The 25,119-nt window shown below is 44.0% G+C and overlaps 1 protein-coding gene across 5 annotated transcripts in view; it reads right to left on the reverse strand.

The window, feature by feature from the left end:
* Positions 1 to 6,730: 6,730 nt before the first annotated feature.
* The window catches only part of ELF2 (E74 like ETS transcription factor 2), a 150,626-nt gene continuing 132,237 nt past the window's right edge, over positions 6,731 to 25,119 (reverse strand). For 3 of the 5 annotated variants that reach the window (XM_069743959.1, XM_069743960.1, XM_069743962.1), the window contains 6 exons: positions 22,963 to 23,079; positions 21,347 to 21,520; positions 21,105 to 21,191; positions 12,504 to 12,696; positions 11,781 to 12,110; positions 6,731 to 8,202 (listed from right to left, as the gene is read on the reverse strand). In XM_069743959.1, the coding sequence (XP_069600060.1) occupies positions 7,578 to 8,202; positions 11,781 to 12,110; positions 12,504 to 12,696; positions 21,105 to 21,191; positions 21,347 to 21,520; positions 22,963 to 23,079 (1,526 nt within the window). In that variant the 3' untranslated portion in view covers positions 6,731 to 7,577. The remainder of the gene's footprint in view (positions 8,203 to 11,780; positions 12,111 to 12,503; positions 12,697 to 21,104; positions 21,192 to 21,346; positions 21,521 to 22,962; positions 23,080 to 25,119) is intronic. The other 2 variants (XM_069743961.1, XM_069743963.1) reach the window with 1 other exon arrangement.

Consider the following 25,119-nt stretch of genomic DNA (forward strand, 5'->3'; position numbering starts at 1 on the left):
TGTCTTCACTGGTAACCAGGGTAAACATCGGGTTACTAAGCGCAGGGCCGCGCTTAGTAACCCGATGTTTACCCTGGTTACCAGTGTAAACCTAAAAAAAACAAACACTACATACTTACCTTCCGTGTCTGTCCTCGGCGCTCTGCTTCCCTGCACTGGCTGTGAGCGCCGGCCAGCCGGAAAGCACAGCGGTGACGTCACCGCTCTGCTTTCCGGCTGGCCGGTGCTGACAGTGCAGAGGAAAGCACAGCGCCGGAGGAGACACGGAAGGTAAGTATGTAGTGTTTGTTTTTTTTTTACGTTTACGCTGGTAACCAGGGTAAACATCGGGTTACTAAGCGCGGCCCTGCGCTTAGTAACCCGATGTTTACCCTGGTTACCCGGGGACTTCTGCATCGTTGGTCGCTGGAGAGCTGTCTGTGTGACAGCTCTCCAGCGACGCTGCAGCGATCGAAATAGTTGTCGGTATCGCTGCAGCGTCGCTTAGTGTGACGGTACCTTTAGACTAGTGCTGACTCACCACACACAAATCAAATTACTTTCGCAAGCCACTGTATACATTACACAGAACAACTAGAAAGTGGGAATACCACTAGAGGTATGGCACCCATAGGAGTTGGCGTATGTTAAATGCCAGCAACAGGAAGCCCTACGTGAGCTGAACAATTCGGACTTCCTGGGTCATTTGCTATATACACTTCCTGCTGCTGCCATGTAACACACGCCGACTCCTATGGGTGCCATACCACTAGTGATATTCCCCCTTTCCAGTCACACTTTATTCTGTATATAGTTTCAGCATTGAGTCCTATATACTTCTATGGCAATCCGTATATCCGAAGTAGCTCTAAACTGAGACCGAAATGTCATGTTTATGTGGAGTGTAAATAAATAGTCTTTGTTCTACATCATCTGATGGCCAAGTTCTTCATAGATCTACTACAGATTGGCTCCTACATGTGCACCTGCTGTCAGGAGTGCTATGTTCTACTGCTTGCTACAATCTGGAGACTAATGCCACTCACATGCCATTGTCACCCAATTAAGACAAAGTAATGGGAGCATTACAACCCTCGCTCGTCAGATTCCTGATGCAGCATCCCTTACTCCAGTCCAGCATGCTTCCTCATCCAAAGGTGAAAAACCGCAAGTCTTAATGATCCAATACCTGTGTGACGTTGCCTTTCTTGGACCAAGGATGAGGAAGCACTACACCTGAGCGACAGGTTGTTTTACACCCTAAAATGCATCCGGCTCCCTAACAAAAACTGGGAAAAAAAAAAAAGGTTTGTATTACTCATGCCCTACCTGTTCAAACCATTTCTCCAGTACATACCAATGTTACTTAGCCAGGAACGACTGGCAGCTACTCGCCATACAATTGATACCAGGGAGGGGTTCCTCTGCTCATGTATTCTGCCAGCACTATGGTTTTCTTACCCCCACTTCCCAGTATGTATTTGCAATTTCATGTGTGCACATTGTCCCATGGTATGCTGCGCCATTATGTTGTATATAGGTTTACAGAAGCGGGCAAGAGCAGCAACACAATGGCATACCATAGAAATAAGCATAGCCAAGCCTATAAGGTCCCTACTCTCCATAAGGAAAAGCTTTACACCTTAACGTTCCAACCAGATTTCTCTCAACCAGCCAAACCTGATCTCCTGCTTTACCCTGATGAGTGGAATACACCCCAAAACACACCTGCTAATGGAGTTACTGGTTTGCATTCTTATACCAAGTCGCATGGCAAGGCTGAAGAATATTGACTTTTAGGATTGCCACTTCCAATATGGGGCACATAAAGAGTACTACTTTTTCACTTAGAAAAGGATTCTGGCATATGTAAAAATTCCAGGGGAGCATTGCATGGTCTCCCTATGCAGATTGGCACTTTGCACAAGGAGAAACTTGTGGGGGAGACTCCTGCACCAAAGTCATCAAAAGGTGTGTGCCCGTTAATGAATTCTGAGCACTTTCTCATTATAGTCTCCCTTATGACGACGCGTGTCAGTGACTGCAGTATCATCTCTGACAAAAACGGCCAGCGGTTTTGATGAATTGGGCGAGTATGGCCACGTCAAGTCCCGGCCTGGATCTCCCCAGCTCAAGCTGCTGTAAATTTGAGTGAAACGGCCAAAAGTCACAATATTTTTGTGCAGAAATTATTCGACATTTCACAACAGTTTTCCAGCATAAAACATTTGATTAATTGATCCTTCACCTACAGAAATAAGCACAAGTCATGCTGCAGTGTTCACAGGGATCACAATCCTAATGTATGATCAATGGCGGCAGCAAACCCCACACATGGTATCAAGATGAGCTGCATCGATCAGCTGCTGGCCACAAGTATTGCGATGCCGTATTGTAGCCGCACAAGATCGGAACTACTGATCAAATCAGCATTGCTGGAAGGAAAGGATCAATAGGGTTGGCAATAGCGTGCAAGTGCAGGAGAAACCACAGACTGGAGGATTCAGAATGCTGGATTGTTTGGTCAGTATTAGTATTCTGTCTGTGTGTACAATGAACAGCACACTGAGCCAACAATAAGCAAAGTATATCTAACAAAAAAGATGAAAAAAAAAAAAAAAATATATATATATATATATATATATATATATATATATATATACACACAATTAAAAAAACATTATCTACATATACACCATTTTGTTTGTAATAAATTGCAGCCTGTAGTAGCTTGGTCAGTTTTAAAAGACTAGGCCTTCTGCAAGCAATAAAAGGCAGTGGCGGCACCTTTCCACAAATAGGATGAGCACGCAAAGCTAATTATGTTAGTACAGACATGATTGGCCTGCAGCCATCCAAAAGTCACCATGCATACTATGTCACAGACTTATGAAACAGTTACGGTTCTCCTGACCTGAACCTGACAGCTTCATATTGTACATGCCCTTGAGGCTGTCAGGTTCAGGTCAGGAGAACCCTGGCCAGTCTGTGAATCACAGTGACACACGGATGTGTGAATGCGGCCTGAAGGAAAGCACCTATGACGCCACTATCACTTCCTATACCAATTTCTGTGTGTCCCTACTGTTATAGGAGAAATAAAAGTTAGAAACTGGCCAAAACTTAAGTAACTTTTCAGATTGAATTAAGGAAAGAAATATATCTTGGTACCGTGTTAGCCAGTAGATAGAAAAATATGTAGAATTGAGAGTCCTCAGTGGTTGATACCTTTTAATGGCTAACTGAAAAGATGGTAACAAATTGCAAGCTTTCGAGACTACACAGGTCTCTTCAGAATTTCTTTTGGTCTATGCCTGATGAAGAATCACATATTTATGCACAACATCGTATAGAAAAAAAGAGGGGAAAGAAAAAACCATGGATAAGCCATGATGACCCCTCATAACAAATCTCTGTCTCCCAAATCATAACATTATGGACATGAAATTACTTGTGCTTAAAGGTAATTTCAAATCGCAGAAAGACAGAAGAGTCTGGGAATATAAACTGATGACGACCTTTGACACTCTCACTGCAGGAATGAATGTGTCGCATGGATTTATGTCTTTTTACATCAACTAAGGAACCTGCCCCTCAGACTATGAGGGGTCATCACAACAGAGACCCTAATCACAGGACAATAAAACAATCCTTATCTAAGAGCTGGCCCAATATTTATGGACGTAACTGTTTATCACCCATGGTAATTCTGCTTCATGTCACCTGGCTTATCCATGGTTTTTTCTTTCCCCTCTTTTTTTTTCTATACTATGTTGTGCATAAATATATGATTCTTCAGAATTTGTTTTAGTCTTTGCCTGATGAAGAGACGCATGTAGTCTCGAAAGCTTGCAATTTGTTACCATTTTTTCAGTTAGCCATTAAAAGGTATCAACCACTGAGGACTCTCAATTCTAAATAATTTTCAGATTGAATTAAGTCATTCTTAGTAAATAAGCGACTGTTTCCCAATCAGGTCCTGAAACCCTTTTAGGCTAGGTTCACATTGCGTTAGTGGGTGTCCGCTGACAGAATCCGTTACATAGCGCCACTAACACAATCTAACAGATCCGTTAGCGCACCCATGTATGTAACGCATCCCTAACGCATGCCTTTTTTGGCATGCGTTAGCGATGTTCCGTTATTTTGTGACGGACCTCGAACGCTGTCTGCAGCGTTTTTGGGTCCGTTCTCGCTAGCGCAGATTGGGCATCTGTGATAGCGCGATCGCTAAATGCGATCCTTTTTAGACATTGCGTTAACGCAGTCCGTTGGCGTATGCGCTAGACAGACTGCACAACGCAAATGTGAACCTAGCCTTACTTGTGAATATTAGCAGACCCAATTGATTGAAGCAGTTTGAGATATCTAAAGGCAATTTACTGGGTCCCAAGAGGTTAAATCTGGGCACAATAAGCAAAGGTCAGTCCATCTGTAAGAAGCCACGCATTACTATAGGTCTGCCTAGTAGATCATTCGCAGACCTTCCACTGTACGTTGTCCATGTGGAACGTATCACTTTACATTGTTAGAAAATATACATCGAAAAAAAAAAACTTTGGATATGATACAGCACTGGGAAACAATGAGCTTTTGGTAAACTGGAAAGTTAGGAAATGCATTGCAAAATATAGTGACCGAATTTGAGAAAGAAATCCAAGCGACATTTTATTAATTGTTGTTATACTGGGTGTTCTGCAACCTTAGGGTTTTTTCGTGCAGAAACGCTGCAGATCCGGAAAAAAAAAAAAAAAAAGCTGTGCTAATGGTGCGGAAAAATCCACACGGAAAACACAGAGGATTAAAAAAACAAGGACCATATCAATTCTTTTTGCGGATCTGCTGCATTTCTGCACCCATTCCATAATAGAAATCCACAGGAGTAAAAAAAAAAAAAAAGTAAGAAATTGGCAGCAAATCCACAGAAATAAAAAACCGCAAAAAAACGCAGATTCTGACCTACGTTTTCTGCCAAGAAATGCAGAATCTGCACAGAAAATTGTGTGCATATAGCCTTAACAGGAATCTGACGGTTCTTGCTGCACCATGTGAGGGGAGCATGAGATACCGATCTCACCTATGAGTGACTTAGGCCGGTTTCACATTTGCAGTTGTGTCCACATGCATCTTGATTTAATATCTTTTACATTGTGGACGCAGGTACATGCGTTCGCCTGCGGTTGCTTACGCATACGTCTTTTCGCGGTGTGTGGCGAGGCACGGCTAACGCACCATGTTGCAATTTTTGAGGCGGCAAATTTCCGTCAAATATGCGCAGGCATGAGTGCGTTATAAAAACGCATTACTGTCTATGGGAACGCATGCGTACTCATGCCTTTGCGTACGCATGCGTTCGTTGCGTACTTCAGACTGCGCATGACCAGGAACTGATTTAGACACGCCCTCCTGGAAATATTGAACGCATGCGCATAGAAACCGTAAACGCATGCAAAAACGCATACAAACCCAGTGTTTTTTTTGCAGTCATGCGTAAGCTGATAAACGCTGCGACTCCACCGCAAATGTGAAACCGGCGCTGCTTGCTGCAGTTTTGATTTTTTTTTAGGGTACGTGCACACGTAGGTGGGATGTCTGCGGATTTTTCCACACCTGTTTTTGTAAATTCAAATAAACCGCACTGCGGATTACCTGCGGATTCACTGCAGAATTACCGCGGTTTTTGTGTGGATTCCACCTGTGGTTTTACACCTACGGATTCCTATAATGGAGCAGGTGTAAACCGCTGCGGAATCCGCACAAAGAAGTGACTTATTGCGGAATGTAAACCGCTGCGTTTCTGCGCGTTTTTTTACACAGCATGTGCACTGCGGATTTTGTTTTCCATAGGTTTACATGATACTGTAAACGCATGGAAAACTGTTGCAGATCCGCAGCGTCAAATGCACTGCGGATCCGTAGCAAAATCCGCAGCGTGTGCACATACCCTGAATCTATTTTCTTTACTGCAGATCTACCAGTTCACTGATTGCTGAGCTCTGTAACACCCCACTCACACCACTGATTGCACCTTTCTGCCTATGCAGTGTACACAGAAAGCGGTCAGTGGTGAGGGCAGGGTTATACAAAGCTCAGGAATCATGACTACAAGGCAGCAGGTTGCCTAGTCCTTTGATAAAAATCACTTATCAGCTGGAGATTATCACTAAACTACAGCAAGCAGGCCAGTAGCTAACACATTGCATGAGTCAGGGTCTCTGCCCCTACATTATGCTGCTCTCAAGGTGGCAAAAACTTGATGACAGATTCCCTTTAGAGCTCAAGATTCCAAGAAATGATAATCCAGAACCTTTCAGGTCCCTATTCGTATGGTACAATGAAGATCAAGTGATATCATCCATGGTGGCAAAAAAAACAAAAAGACAAGACAAGGCATATAATTAATTTTCTATATTGCAGTAAAATCTACTTGAATACACTTTGAAACAAGAGTACAACAAAATAGAATATACTTCAAATGTTGAATATACAAACTATTGTAGTTCATTCTGAACACTGGTACTTTATCCCTCCCTCCCCTAGACTGCCCCAATTACTTCAACTAAAAAAATAGCAGGCTTCAAAATGCTTGCACTCCAAAAAAAAAGGGGCTCATGCGTGTGGGGACCGCTCAAATGGGTAGCAGGAGCTGAAATGTATGCCTGGATTCCGTGTGACAGAAGCAAGTTGCCGTACTGTTGCCTGTCGTGCCCGTAGTTTAACCCTTCGCTGATTGAAAGGCTGGCAGCACATGTATGTTTTTAGACTTTTTCAGCCGTTTAATATTTAAAAAAAAAAAAAAAAAAAAATCAGACTTTATTCTACCATATAAAATATGTTACAAGTAATTCTATGCCAATACTGTGCTAGGTACAAGTTCCTTTTTTTCTCTCCATATTTTCTATAATATATTTATATATTTATATATATAAAAAAATTGCTTTACACAAGCCGTTAGCTTATTCAGAGGAAAAATAAAATTGAATCAGTCTAAGGCTTCCACATGAAATCCACTTCTTAATCCAAATCTCTTTTGCACATTGCGCGTAAAAATAAAAACTTAAAAAAGGAGTCTCTTTACACGCGCCACGTCACATACTTGTATAGCAGAGTTGTCACATAGCACCGGTTCAATGAGGGCTATTTGTACACAGTGGTATAAATTGCTGGTATTAAAAAAAAAAAAAAAAAAAAGAAGAACTCATATATACTGTAAATATATAAAGAAATAAAAACATGATCATATACAATTCCGCTTTGACCTAATCTTTGTTTTGGGAGCATAAACAGCCACTCTGCAAAGTAATTTTAGTGTTCGGTCTTATTTAGTGCACCTTAAAAATAGATCTATGTATATCTGAATGAACACTTTGGTCCCTTTCGGTTTCCTTTTGCGGTCACGTTTCCTGGTGATCTTAGAGGCAATATTCCAGTCAGCGTGCGACCCAACATCCGCTCACAGAATTGTCTTTTACACTCCACATATACACATCGTCTGTCACTTGCTTTAAAGTCTCGCTGGACTGGAACCACCTCCCTTTCATCCACAGAAAATGTTTTCAGTTTGACCCAAATCTTACACCCCGCTAGTGGAACGCGTCTCACTTTTCACAGACCACCGTCCCTTCTTGCTTGACAGTCACAGGCAAAGTAATTCCTGCAGGAGCACTAACCACCACAACATGAGTTACTGTTTTGCCCCCATCGGCTGGATTATCCTCTTGAACCAGCTGATAGGTTTTCATTTCTCCGTCCTGCCTGCTCACCAGTATGTCCGATTTCATTTCAGGTCCTTTAATAAGGGTGCTAATGACTCGGGGTGGCGTCTGGCACCGAGCCTGATGTGCAGGCATCGCTAGTCTCATAACAGGGGTCCCATGGGCGATGGACACAGGAGTAAGTGCTCGCACAGTCAGTGGTGTGCCCAACAGATTCAAGCCCCCAGCACCACCTAAGTTGGGCTTTGTCTGCAGCTGACACTGGGTGAGCTGAGAGGTTGGGATGGTTATTATTTTGGCAGGTTGCACTGTGAATTTGTCACTTTCTGAGGAAGCTTGCATCATCGTTGGTATTGTCTGGATTACAACCTTTGGAGCTGTTGCAGTTGTGGGGCTTGTATTGGCTAACAAAGGGGACCCTGGGTTCATGGACTGGACGGCCAAAGTGGAAATTTTCTGGCCCAGGGAAGTCATCACAACAGGCACTTGCATTGCAACACGAACAGTCCTATGAAGAAACAAAAATATCAAATTACTCTCTGCGCCAAGCTACAAACACCAATATTATAATATATCTATCTATCTATATACATACACACTACCGTTCAAAAGTTTAGGGTCACCCAGACAATTTTGTGTTATCCATGAAAACTCATACTTTTATTAACCCCTTCATGACCGGGGGATTTTTCGTTTTCCCGTGTTCGTTTTTCGCTCCCCTCCTTCCCAGAGCCATAACTTTTTTATTTTTCTGTCAATTTGGCCATATGAGGGCTTATTTTTTGCGGGACGAGTTGTACTTTTGAACGACATCATTGGTTTTAGCATGTCGTGTACTAGAAAACGGGAAAAAAATTCCAAGTGCGGTGAAATTGCAAAAAAAGTGCAATCCCACATTGGTTTTTTGTTTGGCTTTTTTGCTAGGTTCACTAAATGCTAAAACTGACCTGCCATTATGATTCTCCAAGTCATTACGAGTTCATAGACACCAAACATGACTAGGTTATTTTTTATCTAAGTGGTGAAAAAAAATTCCAAACTTTGCTTAAAAAAAAAAAAAAATAAATAAATAAAAAAAAAAATTGCGCCATTTTCCGATACTCATAGCGTCTCCATTTTTCATCATCTGGGGTCGGTTGAGGGCTTATTTTTTGCGTGCCGAGATGACGCTTTTAATGATAGCATTTCGGTGCAGATACGTTCTTTTGATCGCCCGTTATTGCATTTTAATGCAATGTCGCGGCGACCAAAAAAACGTAATTCTGGCGTTTCGAATTTTTTTCCCGCTACGCTGTTTAGCGATCAGGTTAATACTTTTTTTTAATTGATAGATCGGGCGATTCTGAGCGCGGCGATACCAAATATGCGTAGATTTGATATTTTTTTAATTGATTTATTTTGATTGGGGCGAAAGGGGGGTGATTTAAACTTTTATGTTTTTTTTATTTTTTTCACATTTTTTTAAACTTTTTTTTTAAACTTTTGCCATGCTTCAATAGCCTCCATGAGAGGCTAGAAGCAGGCACAACCCGATCGCCTCTGCTACATAGCAGCGATCTGCTGATCGCTGCTATGTAGCAGAATTGCACGTGTGCTGTGAGCGCCGACCACAGGGTGGCACTCACAGCGACGGGCAATCAGTAACCATAGAGGTCTCAAGGACCTCTATGGTTACCATTCACAAGCATCGCCGACCCCCGATCATGTGACGGGGGTCGGCGATGACGTCATTTCCGGCCGGAAGCGGTAGTTAAATGTCGCTGTCTGCGTTTGACAGCGGCATTTAACTAGTTAATAGGTGCGGGCAGATCGCGATTCTGCCCGCGCCTATTACGGGCACATGTCAGCTGTTCAAAACAGCTGACATGTCCCGGCTTTGGTGCGGGCTCACCGCGGAGCCCTGCATCAAAGCAGGGGAGCCGGCATCGGATGGTATAGTACGTCCGATGCCGGTAAGGGGTTAATCAAATGAGTTGCCAAATGAATTGAAAATATAACTAGTCCAGACATTGACAAGGTTCAAAAACAATATTTTTATTTTAAATAATTTTCTCCATCAAACTTTGCTTTCGTCAAAGAATGCTCCCTTTTCAGCAATTACAACATTGCTGACCTTCAGCATTCTAGCAGTTAATTTGCTGAGATAATCTGGAGGAATTTCACCCCATGCTTCCAGAAGCCCCTCCCACAAGTTGGTTTGGCTTGATGGGCACTTTTTGCGTACCATACGGTCAAGCTGCTCCCACAACAGCTCAATGGTTGAGATCTGGTGACTGTGCTGGCCACTCCATTACAGATAGAATACCAGCTGCCTGCTTCTTCCCTAAATAGTTCTTGCATAATTTGGAGGTGTGCTTTGGGTCATTGTCCTGTTGTAGGATGAAATTGGTGCCAAACAAGCGCTGTCCACAGAGTATGGCATGGCATTGCAAAATGGAGTGATAGCCTTCCTTATTCAAAATTCCTTTTATCTTGTACAAATCTCCCACTTTACCAGCATCAAAGCAACTCCAGACCATCACATTACCTCCACCATGCTTGACAGATGGCATCAGGCACTCTTCCAGCATCTGTTCAGTTGTTCTACAAATGTTCTTCTGTGTGGTCCAAACACCTCAAACTTGGATTTGTCTGTCCATAAGACTTTTTTCCAATCTTCCTCTGTCCAATGTCTGTGTTCTTTTGCCCATATTAATCTTTTCCTTTTATTAGCCAGTCTCAGATTTGGCTTTTTATTTGCCACCCTATCCTGAAGGCCAGCATCCCGGAGTCACCTCTTCACTGTAGACGTTGACACTGGCGTTTTGTGTGTATTAATGAAGCTGCCAGTTGAGGACCTGTGAGGCGTCGATTTCTCAAACTACAGACTATAATGTACTTCTCTTGTTGCTCATTTGTGCAGTGGAGCCTCCCACTTCTCTTTCTACTCTGGTTAGAGCCTGTTTGTGCTCTCCTCTGAAGGGAGTAGAACACACCGTTGTAGGAACTCTTCAGTTTCTTAGCAATCTCTCGCATGGAATGGCCTTCATTTCTAAGAACAAGAATAGTCTGTCGAGTTTCACATTAAAGTTCTTTTTTTCTGGCCATTTTGAGAGTTTCATGGAACCAACAAATGTAATGCTCCAGATTCTCAATTAGCTCAAAGGAAGGTCAGGTTTATAGGTTCTCTAATCAGCAAAACAGTTTTTAGCTGTTCTAACATACTTGCACAAGGGTTTTCAAGGGTATTCTAACCATCCATTAGCCTTCTTACACAGTTAGCAAACACAAAGTACTATAAGAACACTGGAGTGATGGTTGTTGGAAATGGGCCTCTATACACCTGTATTTCTGAATCATTTAATCTTGGCTTCATTTGAAAAAAAACTATGCTTTTCTTTAAAAAAAATAAACTTTCGAACGGTACATACATACACTTTTTATACCAAGCAGGGTCGCCAATTCTCAGCAATCCTTACACAGTTTACAAAAAGGGGGACTTTTTCCAATGCCCGTAAAACATTACTGTGACTATTTTAGAATTCAATCTTACTATTGTCTTTATATCAGTTCTGTTCTATAGACAACATGACTTAAAAGCTCAATGAATCTTTACTTAGACCTCAATGAAAAAATTATTCAGGTTGGCAACCCTGGTGGCATGTCTTGATACCAGGCTGTGCTCTCAAAATCAGACGGAGTTACTATCCATTCTAAAAAGCCTCTAAGATGATTGACAGGTGGCCAGCAGAGAGCGCTCTGAGTGAAGCAAGTGCTGCCTGGTACCAAGTAGACCTATATGATGAACCATGAAGTTTCTGTTGAACCCAGGGTAAGAAAGAAATGGCTTTTTCTTGGGTGCTGTATCTAGTGGGCTGGACATATTGACTATATGGATAACTTAGTAATACCCCATTTATAGAGCCGTGTCAGTATAGAGATAAGTAAAGAAGCATGTTATCGGTATATTATCTGCTGGGGTACATAAGTCTCAAATTATGTGCTCTGCATAGCAGAAGACTATCCATGCCTCTGTTTGGGAACAATTTCAAAATAATGGGAAAAAATGACTCAATGTACTTCAAAAACCTGTAATGAGATACTGACCTCTGTGCTGGGTTTGGTGTGGTGCTGGTGGGCGAGTGAGGAGGTGCCTCACTGACAGGAGACACCAAGCTGACAAGTCTAGGCTTTCTTGGTGATGTTTGTTGAGTCGGGTTTTTCTCTATCCGTGCTGGCATAGACATTTTAAGTATGCCCTCTGTGGGAATAGATACCCGCTCCAGAGACTTGTCATCAATTGCAGACACCATCTCTTCCGTGCAGGCCTCGGCTTTGTCATCTTCTATGACCACAATATTCTTGGGCATCTCTTTGAACTGGTACACGAGCCGCTGACCCTCCACTTTTGCTAGAATTCCTCTTTGATAGTAATATCTAAAGGATGAAAGTCAATAAGGTAACATGAGTACCCACTTATGTAAAGCAGACAATGAAAGTTGATTTGCAGTTTGCAGCCATTGAGACCCACTCATTTGGGGTGTGCCTAAACGTTGTAGTGTCCATCTGGAAACAGTTTCAATAAGTGGCATGCCCATAAGTGAAACAGTTTTGACATGGCTTTAAAAAAAAAAAAATGTAGATTTTGCAAGGAAGAGTCAGTGTGTTGGTGACACACTCATACCCCAACAATATCTTCAGTATCTGGGCAGCTTTCTCTCTGTACCAGGTACTGCCTTCAGATCTGGTCATGGTTAGGAGTGAAATCAGGGCAATTACTCTGATCACTCTCACAGTCATGTTCTAGTCTGTAATGTGTGTCCTACTTACCGTAAAGCTCTCCCCATAGTCTCATAGTTCATGTCTGGTTTGTTTTTGTGTTTCCCCCAAAGTTTTGAAACGGCTTTAGAATCCACCAGCTTGAAGATGCCCTTCTCCCTTTGTGTCCACTTGATGTATCTGGGGCACGTATTCTTATCCTGAAGCAAATCTAACAGGAACTCCCACAGGTAAGTCGTATTTCCTAGAGAAACCCAAAAATATTTCTTCATTCCTAGCAGTCACATGTACTTATCAGCAGAAGAATTCTTTGCCCCATAAACAGTCCAAAATGAGCAGGAGCACTAATGATTCTGCAAACTGTACCTCTATTTTCACAATGGTCATCTGGTCTGCAGAATAAGCAGAGTAAGGCTATGTGCACACGTAGGAAATGTGGTGCAGAATTTTCTGCACTAAATCTGCATCTGCAGATTTGATGCAGTTTCTGTGCAGTTTCTGTGCAGTTTCTGCGCAGTTTCTGCGCAGTTTCTGCGCAGTTTCTGTGCAGTTTCTGTGCAGTTTCTGTGCAGTACAATGTAAATCAATGAGAAAAGAAAAAAGCTGTGCACATGGTGCAGAAAAATCTGCTCAGAAACGCTGCAGAACTGCACAAAAGAAGCGACGTGCACTTCTTTGAAATCTGCAGCGTTTCTGCGCAGATTTTTCTGCACCATGTGCACAGCTTTTTTCTTTTCTCATTGATTTACATTGTACTGTAAATCACAGTGCAGTTCTGCAGCGTTTCTGCAGCAGAAAAATCTGCTGCAGTTCTGCACCAATTCTGCACTAAATCTGCATCGTGTGCACATACCCTAACACCTCACTCAGACGTCGGTATTTCTCATACGAGTGCCTTCCGTGCTTTTCTCGTACCTATGACAGTCTGTGGTGCTTGTTCACGTGCCTGAGTTTTTCCTCAGACTAAGGCTATGTTCACACTCTGCAGATTCCACTGCGGATTTTTCCGCAGCAGAATTGCAAAATCCGCAGTGAAAACCCATCGCGGTTTTTACTGCGGATTTATCGCGGTTTTTACTGCGTTTTCTTCTGCAGATTTTCATCTGCAGTTTTCTATTGGAGCAGGTGAAAATCAGCAGAAAAGAAGTGACATGCTGCGGAATGTAATCCGCAGCGTTTCCGCGCGGATTTTTCTGCAGCATGTGCACAGCGTTTTTTGTTTCCCATAGGTTTACATTGAAATGTAAACTCATGGGAAACTGCTGCGGATCTGCAGCGGTCAAATCCGCTGCGGATCCGCAGCAAAATCCGCAAAGTGTGAATATAGCCTAAGTATTCCATTTAAAAGAATGGAGACCTATCCTGGTAAGATCAAAATCCCGTGTGGTCACGTGGTCCCGCTCATTACAGCGAGGAATATGGGGGGGTGGGGAGGGAGGGATGATATATCATACCACGGGAGAGAGAAAGGAGAATTCAGACTTTTGCCACTCGCACCGCGTCACATGATCGGGGGTCATCGGTGTATTGCCATAACCGCCAAATGATTGTTGATGGCACATTGCTGTGAGTGCCACCCTGTGGTTGGCGCTCAAAGCAATGCTGCATTTCTGCTACATAGAGGTGATCTGTGCTTCACCTCTATGTAGCAGAGGTAATCAAATCATGTAGAGCATGCTTCTGTAGTCCCATAGAGGCTATTGAAGCATGCAAAAAAAAAAAAGTTAAAAAATATAAATTTTTTTTTATAAAACTTCAAATCACCCCCTTTTCGCCCCAATCAAAATAATAATAATAAAAAAAAAAAATCAAACCTACACATATTTGGAAAGAGGCTAGAAGTAGGAAGGCACTAAGGCGGCTAAGAGGCAAACAATTCACTTCTTCACGCAGGATTCAATTCAGGACATATGCGGCACGAAATCCAGGATGGCAACTAATGGGTGGTGCTCAACCATAAGATATATAATAACGATCCACGTAGAGAATAAATGAAAGTGGCACTCACCCAGATGTTGCTGAATAATGATGTCCTTTATTCAGAAAAACAAATGGACAAACATGGAGAGGAGAGGCGGCTGGTAGCAGTTAGGGTGCGGGTCCAGGACCGGCCGTCGTCCATTTCCTCCTTCCCGCACCCTAACTGCTACCAGCCGCCTCTCCTCTTCATGTTTGTCCATTTGTTTTTCTGAATAAAGGACATCATTATTCAGCAACATCTGGGTGAGTGCCACTTTCATTTATTCTCTACGTGGATCGTTACTACACATATTTGGTATTGCCACATTCAGAATCACCTGATCTATCAATAAAAAAAAAAAAAAAAGGATTAACCTAATCGCTAAACGGCGTAGAAAAAAAAAATCAAAAACGCCAAAATTACATTTTTTGGTCGCCACGACATTGCATTAAAATGCAATAACGGGCGATCAAAAAAATGTATCTGCACAAAAGTGGTATAATTAAAAACATCAGCTCGGCACGCAAAAAATAAGCCTGCACCCAACCCCAGATCACGAAAAATGGAGACGCTACGGGTATCGGAAAATTGCGCAATTTTATTTTTTGTAGCAAATTTTGGATTTTTTTTTCAACACTTAGATAAAAAAAAGAACCTAGACATGTTTGGTGTCTATGAACTCGTAATGACCTGCATAATCAAAATGGCAGGTCAGTTTTAGCAGTTAGTGAACCTAGCATAAAAGCCAAACAGAAAACAAGTGTGGTATTGCATTTTTTTTTGCAATTTCATCGCATTTGGAATTTTTTTCCTGCTTTCTGTTACACGACATGGTAAAAACCAATGGTATCGTTCAAAAGTACAACTCGTGCCGCAAAAAAATAAGCCCTCACATAGCCATATTGATGGAAAAACAAAAAAAGTTATGGCTCTGAAAAGAAGGGGAGCGAAAAACGAACACACGAAAAAAGCTCCGGGGGTTAAGGGGTTAAAAAAAAAGTGCGTCATTTTCCAGGACCTGCAACATCTCCATTTTTCAGGATCTGGTGCTGGGTGAGAGCTTATTTTTTTGTGCGCCGAGATGACTTTTATTGATACCATTTTAGGGTAGATATAGTTTTTTATCATTGCGCCGTTTACCGATCAGATTCATTGGGCTTTTCTGAACGTAGCGATATCAATTTTTTTTTAATTATTATTGTTTTATTATGAACTAGATGGTGGCCCGATTCTAACGCATCGGGTATTCTAGAATATGTATGTAGTTTATTTATGAAGATTTTAAAACAATACAATGAATACACAGAATTCGGCTGGCCGGGCGCGACCAATTAGCGAAGCGTGGTTCAATTCCCGCGCCAATTTGCGGCCGGACTGCGCCTGTCGCTGATTGTTTGCGGCCGGCCACATAGCGTATAGCACAGCCCACGTAGTATATAGCACAGCCCACGTAGTATATAGCACAGCCCACGTAGTATATAGCACAGCCCACGTAGAATATAGCACAGCCGACGTACTATATAACACTGCCCACGTACTATATAACACTGCCCACGCAGTATATAACACTGCCCACGTAGTATATAACACTGCCCACGTAGTATATAACACTGCCCACGTAGTATATAACACTGCCCACGTAGTATATAGCAATGTGGGCACCATATCCCTGTTAAAAAAAAAAAATTAAAATAAAAAATAGTTATATACTCACCCTCCGGTGGCCCCTGGATCCAGACCAGGCCTTTCCCGCTCCTCGCGCACCGCTCTGGTCCCAAGCGGCAATAACACGTGATAATGTAGCGGTCTCGCGAGACCGCTACGTCATCTCCAGTCATTGCCGCAATGCATTATTGCGACCGGAGCGGTGCGCGAGGAGCGGGAAAGGCTTGGGCTGGATCCGGGGGCCACCGGAGGGTGAGTATATAATGATTTTTTTATTTTATTATTTTTAACATATGTTTTTACTATTGATGCTGCATAGGCAGCATCAATAGTAAAAAGTTGGTCACACAGAGGGTTAATGGCAGCGTTAACGCACTGCCTTACACCGCGTTATGCGTATGAAGGGGGCACTGACTGCAGGGGAGTAGGGAGCGGCCATTTCGCGGCCGGACTCTATGCCCGTCGCTGATTGGTCACAGCCAGCTGGCCGCGACGCGGGATTTCCGTGAGACAGAAATACAGAAAAACGGAAGTGACCCTTAGACAATTATATAGTAGATGGGGCAAAAGGGGGGCGATTTGGATTTTAACATTTTTAATTTTTTTTCCCCCACACTTTTTACTTGCTTCAATAGTTTCCTTAGGAGACTTGACGCTTCCATTTTCTGATCGCTTGTGCTACACATAGCAGGAATGATCATCTGCAACGACAGCTGGCCACGGGCCAAGGTTCATAGCAGATCTGCAATGACAAGCATAGGTCTTCTGCAGACCCCCGGTTGTCACGCCAACCTATTGGCGCACCATAATCACGTGGCAAGGGTGCCGCTGGGTGGGGTTTGTGACATGCTTCCTGTCACTCAAATGCCAAAGTCAGATTGACAGCGAGATTTAACATGTTAACAGACCCAGGTGGGTTGAGATACCACCCATGGCTGTTAGGAGCACATGTCAGCTGGTCAAATCAGCTGTCATGTGCCTGAAAAGATGCGGGCTTAGCACCGGCATCAAAGAGAAGGAGACGACCTATGACACACCTATAGATCGTAGGTCGTAAATGGGTTAAATGCCGCTCAGAGCTAGTCCTAGTCGCTGCTGTAAAACTAACATCTTGTGTAGAATAGGCTCAGCTCCTAAACCTGTTCTAGAACATAGCACATTATGGGGCAGGAAGGGGTTAAAAAAAAATTGAACAGCATTCCATGCCACATTGGGTTTGCCACAAGTGATTTGCGTACTACTAGTGCGGCTGGTAAGATTTTAGTAGATCAAGTATTTTTAGAAATGCTCATTTCTGAAAGCAATTTATTAGGCCTGCATAGCTGATGTTTTTGTGGATGGAGATGTCCACCATTCCCATCTGATTTTGAACTACAAGTTTTCCTGTATAAAATTGGATCCCTGAACATCTCCAGTCAACATCAGCAGCAGTCAGTGGCTAGTGAAGAGTATGACAAACCAGAAAAGTTTTCTAGTTTTGTTTTTTTTAAACAAAAACAGATACTAGATTTCCTGGGATAGATCTCTCTATATTCTCTAAATAAACACGTGCACAAGCAGAGATAGACTTTCTTTTGTATAACCCAAGCATGCGCTGATCTGAACAGTGATCACTGAGCAGGGGATCACCCGAGCAACGAGTACACTCGCTCATCACTAATGACAATGAGACTGATGAAAAGTCTTTTCGTAAATAACAGGAAATGTGAAAGCGGCAGGATTTCTGCCAGAGTCACACTACCATATAACACGGCAGAGTGCTACGAGTTTAAACATGGCATAGCGCTCTGCCCAGTGTTATACTATGGGGCCGCTCAGATCCGTCATTATTTTGTTATAGCGATTGGCAGCGACACTCTGCTCACTCACACCTATACAAGTCTATGGGTGCGAATGAAACATCGCACTGCAGTGGGATATCACGTAAGTGCAGGGAGATTCCCACGGACGCTGGCAGCAGAGGAGATGGAGGAATTACTGTCCCCTCCCAGCTGTGCTTCTATCCTGCCCTGCCAGAGGATTGGCGCACAGCGGTAGGATACTGGGCAGCAGAGCAGAAGCTGGGGGTCATGAGCATATTGCATCTGATGCTATACGCAAATGTGGCTCCGGAAAACAGAAGTTATAACGGGACCTGCTCATTAGATTCATGCTGCCTGAATTACAAGCAGCATGAAGACGACAAGGGGTCTCAAAAACGCTGCCCAGGATGGGGGGGGGGGGGAAAGGCATTACCACAAGATGGCAACCAGGATGGGGGAGAGGCATTACCACAAGATGGCGACCAGGATGGGGGGAGAGGCATTACCACAAGATGGCGACCAGGATGTGGCACATTACTACAAGATGGCAACCAGGATGGGGGAGAGGCATTACCACAAGATGGCGACCAGGATGGGGGGAGAGGCATTACCACAAGATGGTGACCAGGATGGGGGAGAGGTATTACCACAAGATGGCTACCAGGATGGGGGAGAGGTATTACCACAAGATGGCGACCAGGATGTGGCACATTACTACAAGATGGCGACCAGGATGGGGGGAGAGGCATTACCACAAGATGGCGACCAGGATGGGGGAGAGGCATTACCACAAGATGGCGACCAGGATGGGGGAGAGGCATTACCACAAGATGGCGACCAGGATGTGGCACATTACTACAAGATGGTGACCAGGATGGGGGGAGAGGCATTACTACAAGATAGCGACCAGGATGGGGGGAGAGGCATTACCACAAGATGGCGACCAGGATGGGGGGAGAGGCAATACCACAAGATGGTGACCAGGATGGGGGAGAGGTATTACCACAATATGGCTACCAGGATGGGGGAGAGGTATTACCACAAGATGGCGACCAGGATGTGGCACATTACTACAAGATGGAGACCAGGATGGGGGGAGAGGCATTACCACAAGATGGCGACCAGGATGGGGGAGAGGCATTACCACAAGATGGCGACCAGGATGGGGGAGAGGCATTACCACAAGATGGCGACCAGGATGTGGCACATTACTACAAGATGGCGACCAGAATGGGGGAGAGGCATTACCACAAGATGGCGACCAGGATGGGGGAGAGGCATTACCACAAGATGGCGACCAGGATGGAGCACATTACTACAAGATGGCGACCATGATGGGGGGAGAGGCATTACCACAAGATGGCGACCAGGATGGGGCACATTAGTACAAGATGGCGACCAGGATGGGGGAGAGGCATTACCACAAGATGGCGACCAGGATGGGGCACATTACCACAAGATGGCAACCAGGATGGGGTAAGAGGTATTACCACAAGATGGCTACCAGGATGGGGGAGAGGCATTACCACAAGATGGCGACCAGGATGGGGGGGGAGGGGAGAGAGGCATTACTACAAGATGGCGACCAGGATGGGGGAGAGGCATTACCACAAGATGGCGACCAGGATGTGGCACATTACTACAAGATGGCGACCAGGATGGGGGGAGAGGCATTACCACAAGATGGCGACCAGGATGGGGGGGGAGGGGAAGGCATTACCACAAGATGGCGACCAGGATGGGGGGAGAGGCATTACCACAAGATGGCGACCAGGATGTGGCACATTACTACAAGATGGCGACCAGGATGGGGGGAGAGGCATTACCACAAGATGGTGACCAGGATGGGGGGGGGGGGGGGGAGGCATTACCACAAGATGGCGACCAGGATGGGGGGAGAGGCATTACCACAAGATGGTAACCAGGATGGGGGAGAGGTATTACCACAAAATTGGCTACCAAGATGGGGGAGAGGCATTACCACAAGATGGCGACCAGGATGGGGGGGGAGGGGAGAGAGGCATTACTACAAGATGGCGACCAGGATGGGGGGAGAGGCATTACCACAAGATGGCGACCAGGATGGGGGAGAGGCATTACCACAAGATGGTAACCAGGATGGGGGAGAGGTATTACCACAAGATGGCTACCAAGATGGGGGAGAGGCATTACCACAAGATGGCGACCAGGATGGGGGGGGAGGGGAGAGAGGCATTACTACAAGATGGCGACCAGGATGTGGGGAGAGGCATTACCACAAGATGGCGACCAGGATGGGGGAGAGGCATTACCACAAGATGGCGACCAGGATGGGGCACATTACTACAAGATGGCGACAAGGATGGGGGGGGGGGGGGGGGGGGGGGGAGGCATTACCACAAGATGGCGACACCACAAGATGGCGACCAGGATGGGGGGGAGGCATTACCACAAGATGGCGACCAGGATGTGGCACATTACTATAAGATGTTTGCTAGAATTACTATACAGTGCTAATTGTAAGACAATATTACTGTATGTGGCTATTTGGAGAAAACAAAATTGTAAAAATAAAAAATAAAGCATGAAAAATATTTTGCCACTAAAAGTGCTATTTTCTATAAGTTGAAGTAAACAAAAAAGTGCACATTTGCTATCACCATATCCATAACAACCCAAGCACTACAGAAAATATAATAAACATGGCAAAAATGTTCAAATGGTGTATAGGAAGGAAAAATGGTACAAATAAAAATGTCTCTTTATCTTTCAAGGAATGCGGCCTCCCAAATGCAGTTTATTTTTCTATATGAGGCCCATACACCCAGCCTAGTTTGAAACTCCTGAATTAGATAATGGCTTTGTGACAGCAGCTGAGTATGTTTTACCCTGAAAAGCTAGCTGGGGGCTAGAGAGAGATTAGACTAGTCTGGTGCAGCCCCCCACTGGCTTCTCCTAGCCCCCTTCCAGTTGACTGACCGTCCTCTCCCACACATGTACAATGGGAGCGACCTGTCAAGTAGAGCAGGGAGAAGCCAGTCAGGGACCGCACCGGACTAGTCAGATCTCTCTAGTCTTCAGGCGGATTTTCAAATGACATTCTCTGAAATGCTGCAGCTTTTCGGAGTAAATTACCTAGCTGCGGTCACACAGCCCGACTGATTCATGCTGCAGGAATCAGGAAATCCTGACAGCTTCCATGTAATGTGTTTTTTTTTCTCTTTCTTTGCTGTAAGCTCTTTTTACCTTTTCCTTCCCGTGGTTTCTTCTTTATGCCCAAATCTGGCGAACCGTTGGCAAATGTTGGCTGCTGCATCTTTGGTTTACGACCAGCTGTACATAGAAATACAGTAAAGGCCATAAGACCACTTAATTGATATAACAGAATATGTATAAAGCGATTACTGCTCCCTACTGGAATACAGCGCTACATTTTAGATCCAGGCATCAGAAAAACATAAAAATCTGTAGAAATTAATTGAAATTACCTTTTTTCTTTTTCATGGGCTCTCCAAGCTCAATAGATATCGGGATGGGGGAGGAATCCATGGGCTCAGAGTCCTCCGTGGACACTTCCACCACAGTCTCCGTGATCACGTCTGGCCTCATGGCAGCATGGATGAACTCTGGGGTGGACACACATGGTGGTACATACACTTCTACTGTAAGAGGGAAACAAGTACACACATTAGTTTCCGCCACCATGCACCTACTCTGTAACACTGCTGCCTTTCCATCTAATGTACAAGGATATACCGGTTAAATGCAGTGTATGGCATTACCATAGCTGGTGAATTTGTAGCTGCCATCTACCGGACTATATTTATTATTTATTGGGTGATAATATTACTAGTGTGTTTGCACAAGAAAACAAATCACTCTGGTGTTAAAGTGCTTCTCCAAAGATCTACTTCACAGTAGCAAAACCAGCGACAGCTGTCTTTCCATGTACACATGGTAAAATGCTAGGACTGCGTTAAAGTAGTTGTATAGGGTTAACAACGAATTACTAGTGCCACAACTACACTTTTTATATCACTATAAAATATTAACATTTCACACAGCCTTAAAGTTCAGATTAAAACTACCATTGTGTCTTCAGCATGTGTGCAGACATATGCATATCCATGGTTACAGACTACAAACCCTGTGAGCGCGATCCCACCAAGTAACATAACATGAAGTAGTCATTACAGATGAGAAGTACACAAGTCTAGCTGTAGTTTATAATATGGATATGTGCAGGAGCTTTAGAAGCAGGCATTATACAGAGATTAGAGCAGTGCATATGGAGGTACAGGACCTTTAGTACATCTCCAGGTTATAGGGCAATATGTCCAGGGACAGGTCTGTTCTCACACTATCCTAATATTGCGCCATATTTCACTACACTCATTAATACAGAAGGCTTATAACAAAGATCACTGCTAATCTCTGAATATCTCTGTCTGCCATGTATACTGTTACACAGGTTGGCTGGCTCATAAAGACATGGGGATTTGGACGTCATAGAGGATCTAATGTTCGAGACCCCCACTATCAGTACAAAAACAGTTTTGGAGGACTCTAGTAGTGCTTGTATTACAGGGGCAGGATTTATCAGACCAGACACAGAGGCTTGCAGACACATGACTCCGCTGACCGCCAGAGTGGCCATAATTTGCCAACAATTGTATCTGATGACAAACCCCATAAAGGGATTGTCCACTACTCAGGCAACCACTTATCAATTACGATATTCCGCCATGTAAAATAACAGTCTGTATACCCCTACGGTGTCGGCGCTGGGATTCCCAGGAATCACATGACGTATGTCACATGAGCACTGCAGCCAATCTGTGGCAGCTAATGGATGGCATCACTCCTGTCCTTCAGATGAAACGGACATCAGGAAGACGTTACCAGCTATCCTGTGGATTGGTGATAAAGGGGTTGTCTAGTGAAAACAAGTTAACGTGCTCACTTTTTGTTTGGAACCAGGAGTGAGCAAAGTGGTAAGTGGCACAGGACAGGAACTGGTTAATTTCATATTTGTTAATTAAATGTGCAAGAATCAAGCTTGTTAGCATGCCAACACAGTAAGTGAAGGGAAAACAAGGTGTACCTGGGGGGCTCCTGGAATCCCGGAGGATGGTGGGAGACTCCATGTGTAGCAGAGCCTCTGCTGCCTCAATGGTCTTATCTGTGCAGTGGACATGGCTGCTGTGTACAGACGCTTCAACTGTGAAAGCAGAAAACCCTGGCATTAGAGATGGAAACATTTATCACAGAACACTTTGGATCTATCAGCTAGAAGTGAGGTTATGCTCCGGAGATGCAGCGTTGCGGCACCTTCATTCCTCACAATCCAGAAGTCCTGGTAGCCTCCACTATGGAGAACATCACTCTGCAGGCTTGTCACTTTTCTCATCCAGAGGCAATGTCATAATATAAAAGGTGGCTCATGCCAACGCCCAAACTACTAATTGGGAGTAATGAGTTTATTTTTTTTTTCACTCGAGGTTTTCCTCACTTGTGCTGATGAATAATGCACTTGATTACTACACAAGCCTGCGGAGCATGCACATGGAGAGACGAGTTATATTTCACAGTAGCATGAAGCAACAATCTATGCCAGACTCCAGAATGGCGGCTGTGCCTTGTTAAGCAGTGATATGGAATTAGGGTGGATCGGTGCACAACCACACTGGGCGCATAGTGATGAACATGCTGGCTGAATTAACCAGACATTTACACAACCAGTCTCAGCACAATGCTTATGCTATGTATGTAATATAGTGTAGGTTTTACAATACCTACTGATCACCATCTTGCCTGGTTTCTAGAGCAGTTCTAGAACTCTTTTGCCCCATGTGACCCGCATTGCTGGCTCACCCGGCTCTGTGCCGCTCACCCAGTGTCCGTAGTTATGGTAAAGCGACATCCAGCCACATAAACCCATGAGCCATGATTTCATGTCACGTGGGTAAGAAGAGGACCAGCGTGGTGTTGGCAGCCAGGGAAAGTGGCGATGGCTAGGTATTTTACACTACATTACATACCTAAACAGGAAGGATTGGGAATACAAGTTCTGCTGAACAGACAATACAAGGACAACAGTCACCCATCGTGTAACAACTATGGACATTGATTTTGGCTTTTCACAATGGTGAACACTTGGATTTTGAAAATAAACTTTAATTATCTAAAGAAAAAAAGAAAGTGTTCATTTATTCAGTGCCAGCTACCAGCTTCTGATCATCCTTCTTTAAATTTACATAAGGCCAAAACATGGCTGGTGGGCAGAGAGGTTTCAGGGAATGGAAAGGTGAGTAAATGTCATTCTTATTATTTTCTGCATCAGGGCCATATGTAACGTTATAGGGGTTTTCCATTTTAAAGTAGTTACCATCCAGCCACGGGATAGGTGATAACTTGTTGACTGGTGGGGGTCTGACTGCTCGAAACTGCACCAATAAGCACAACAGGGAACAATTCTCCCTGCTAGAACGGTGTACCAGTGCACATACTCATCCACCCCCCATTCCTTCCCTACGCGCTCAGCTTTCTTCAGCAGCCCCAAAGAGGGAAAAAAGAGCAGCGGTTAGATGTTCAGCCTGCCGCCCCCTTTTGTAATGGGGATAAAAATTCATGGTTTTGCCTATTGGTGCGGATCCCAAAGGTGGGACAATGAACAAGGTGTAAACGTTACATTCCTAAGATAGGCGATAACCTAAAAAAGGGGTCTGGATCATAAGAACTGCAGAGAGCAGTTCTGCAAAGAGTTGAAGTGCGCATGCTCAACCTCCGTTCTATTCATTCTCAATGGGACTGACAAAAAGACCTGCGCTCTGAACATCGCTTTCTCCAGCAGTCTATCGACTTGTCAGATAATAATCCTTCTATATTATTTCACATTTCGGTGATTACTTTGTATTTCCGTTCATACTGCACCCACACACACAAATGATGCACCATTTGAAAGGTAAACTTGCCCCTTCAGCAAGAAAATAGCCAAACAAACCACACATCCACGATGTGATCACAAAATACACTTGAAACATTAATTTTCATAAATCTGTAGTAAGGAAAAAAATCACCTGCAGGTGGCACCACACTACCCCAAAGTATATTAATACAAAGCTGAAACAAATCCTAACATTTGCCTTTGGGGCTTTCCAGCTTGCCGAACTTGCCCAGCCGATTTCAGGCAGGTACATATAAAATATTTGCTACATATGTGGAAGTAGAATAAAAGTAAAACTTTACCTGTTTAAGACTT

This window comes from Ranitomeya imitator, chromosome 1, assembly GCF_032444005.1.
Source record: "Ranitomeya imitator isolate aRanImi1 chromosome 1, aRanImi1.pri, whole genome shotgun sequence".
In the NCBI taxonomy this organism is placed as follows: Eukaryota; Metazoa; Chordata; class Amphibia; order Anura; family Dendrobatidae; genus Ranitomeya; species Ranitomeya imitator.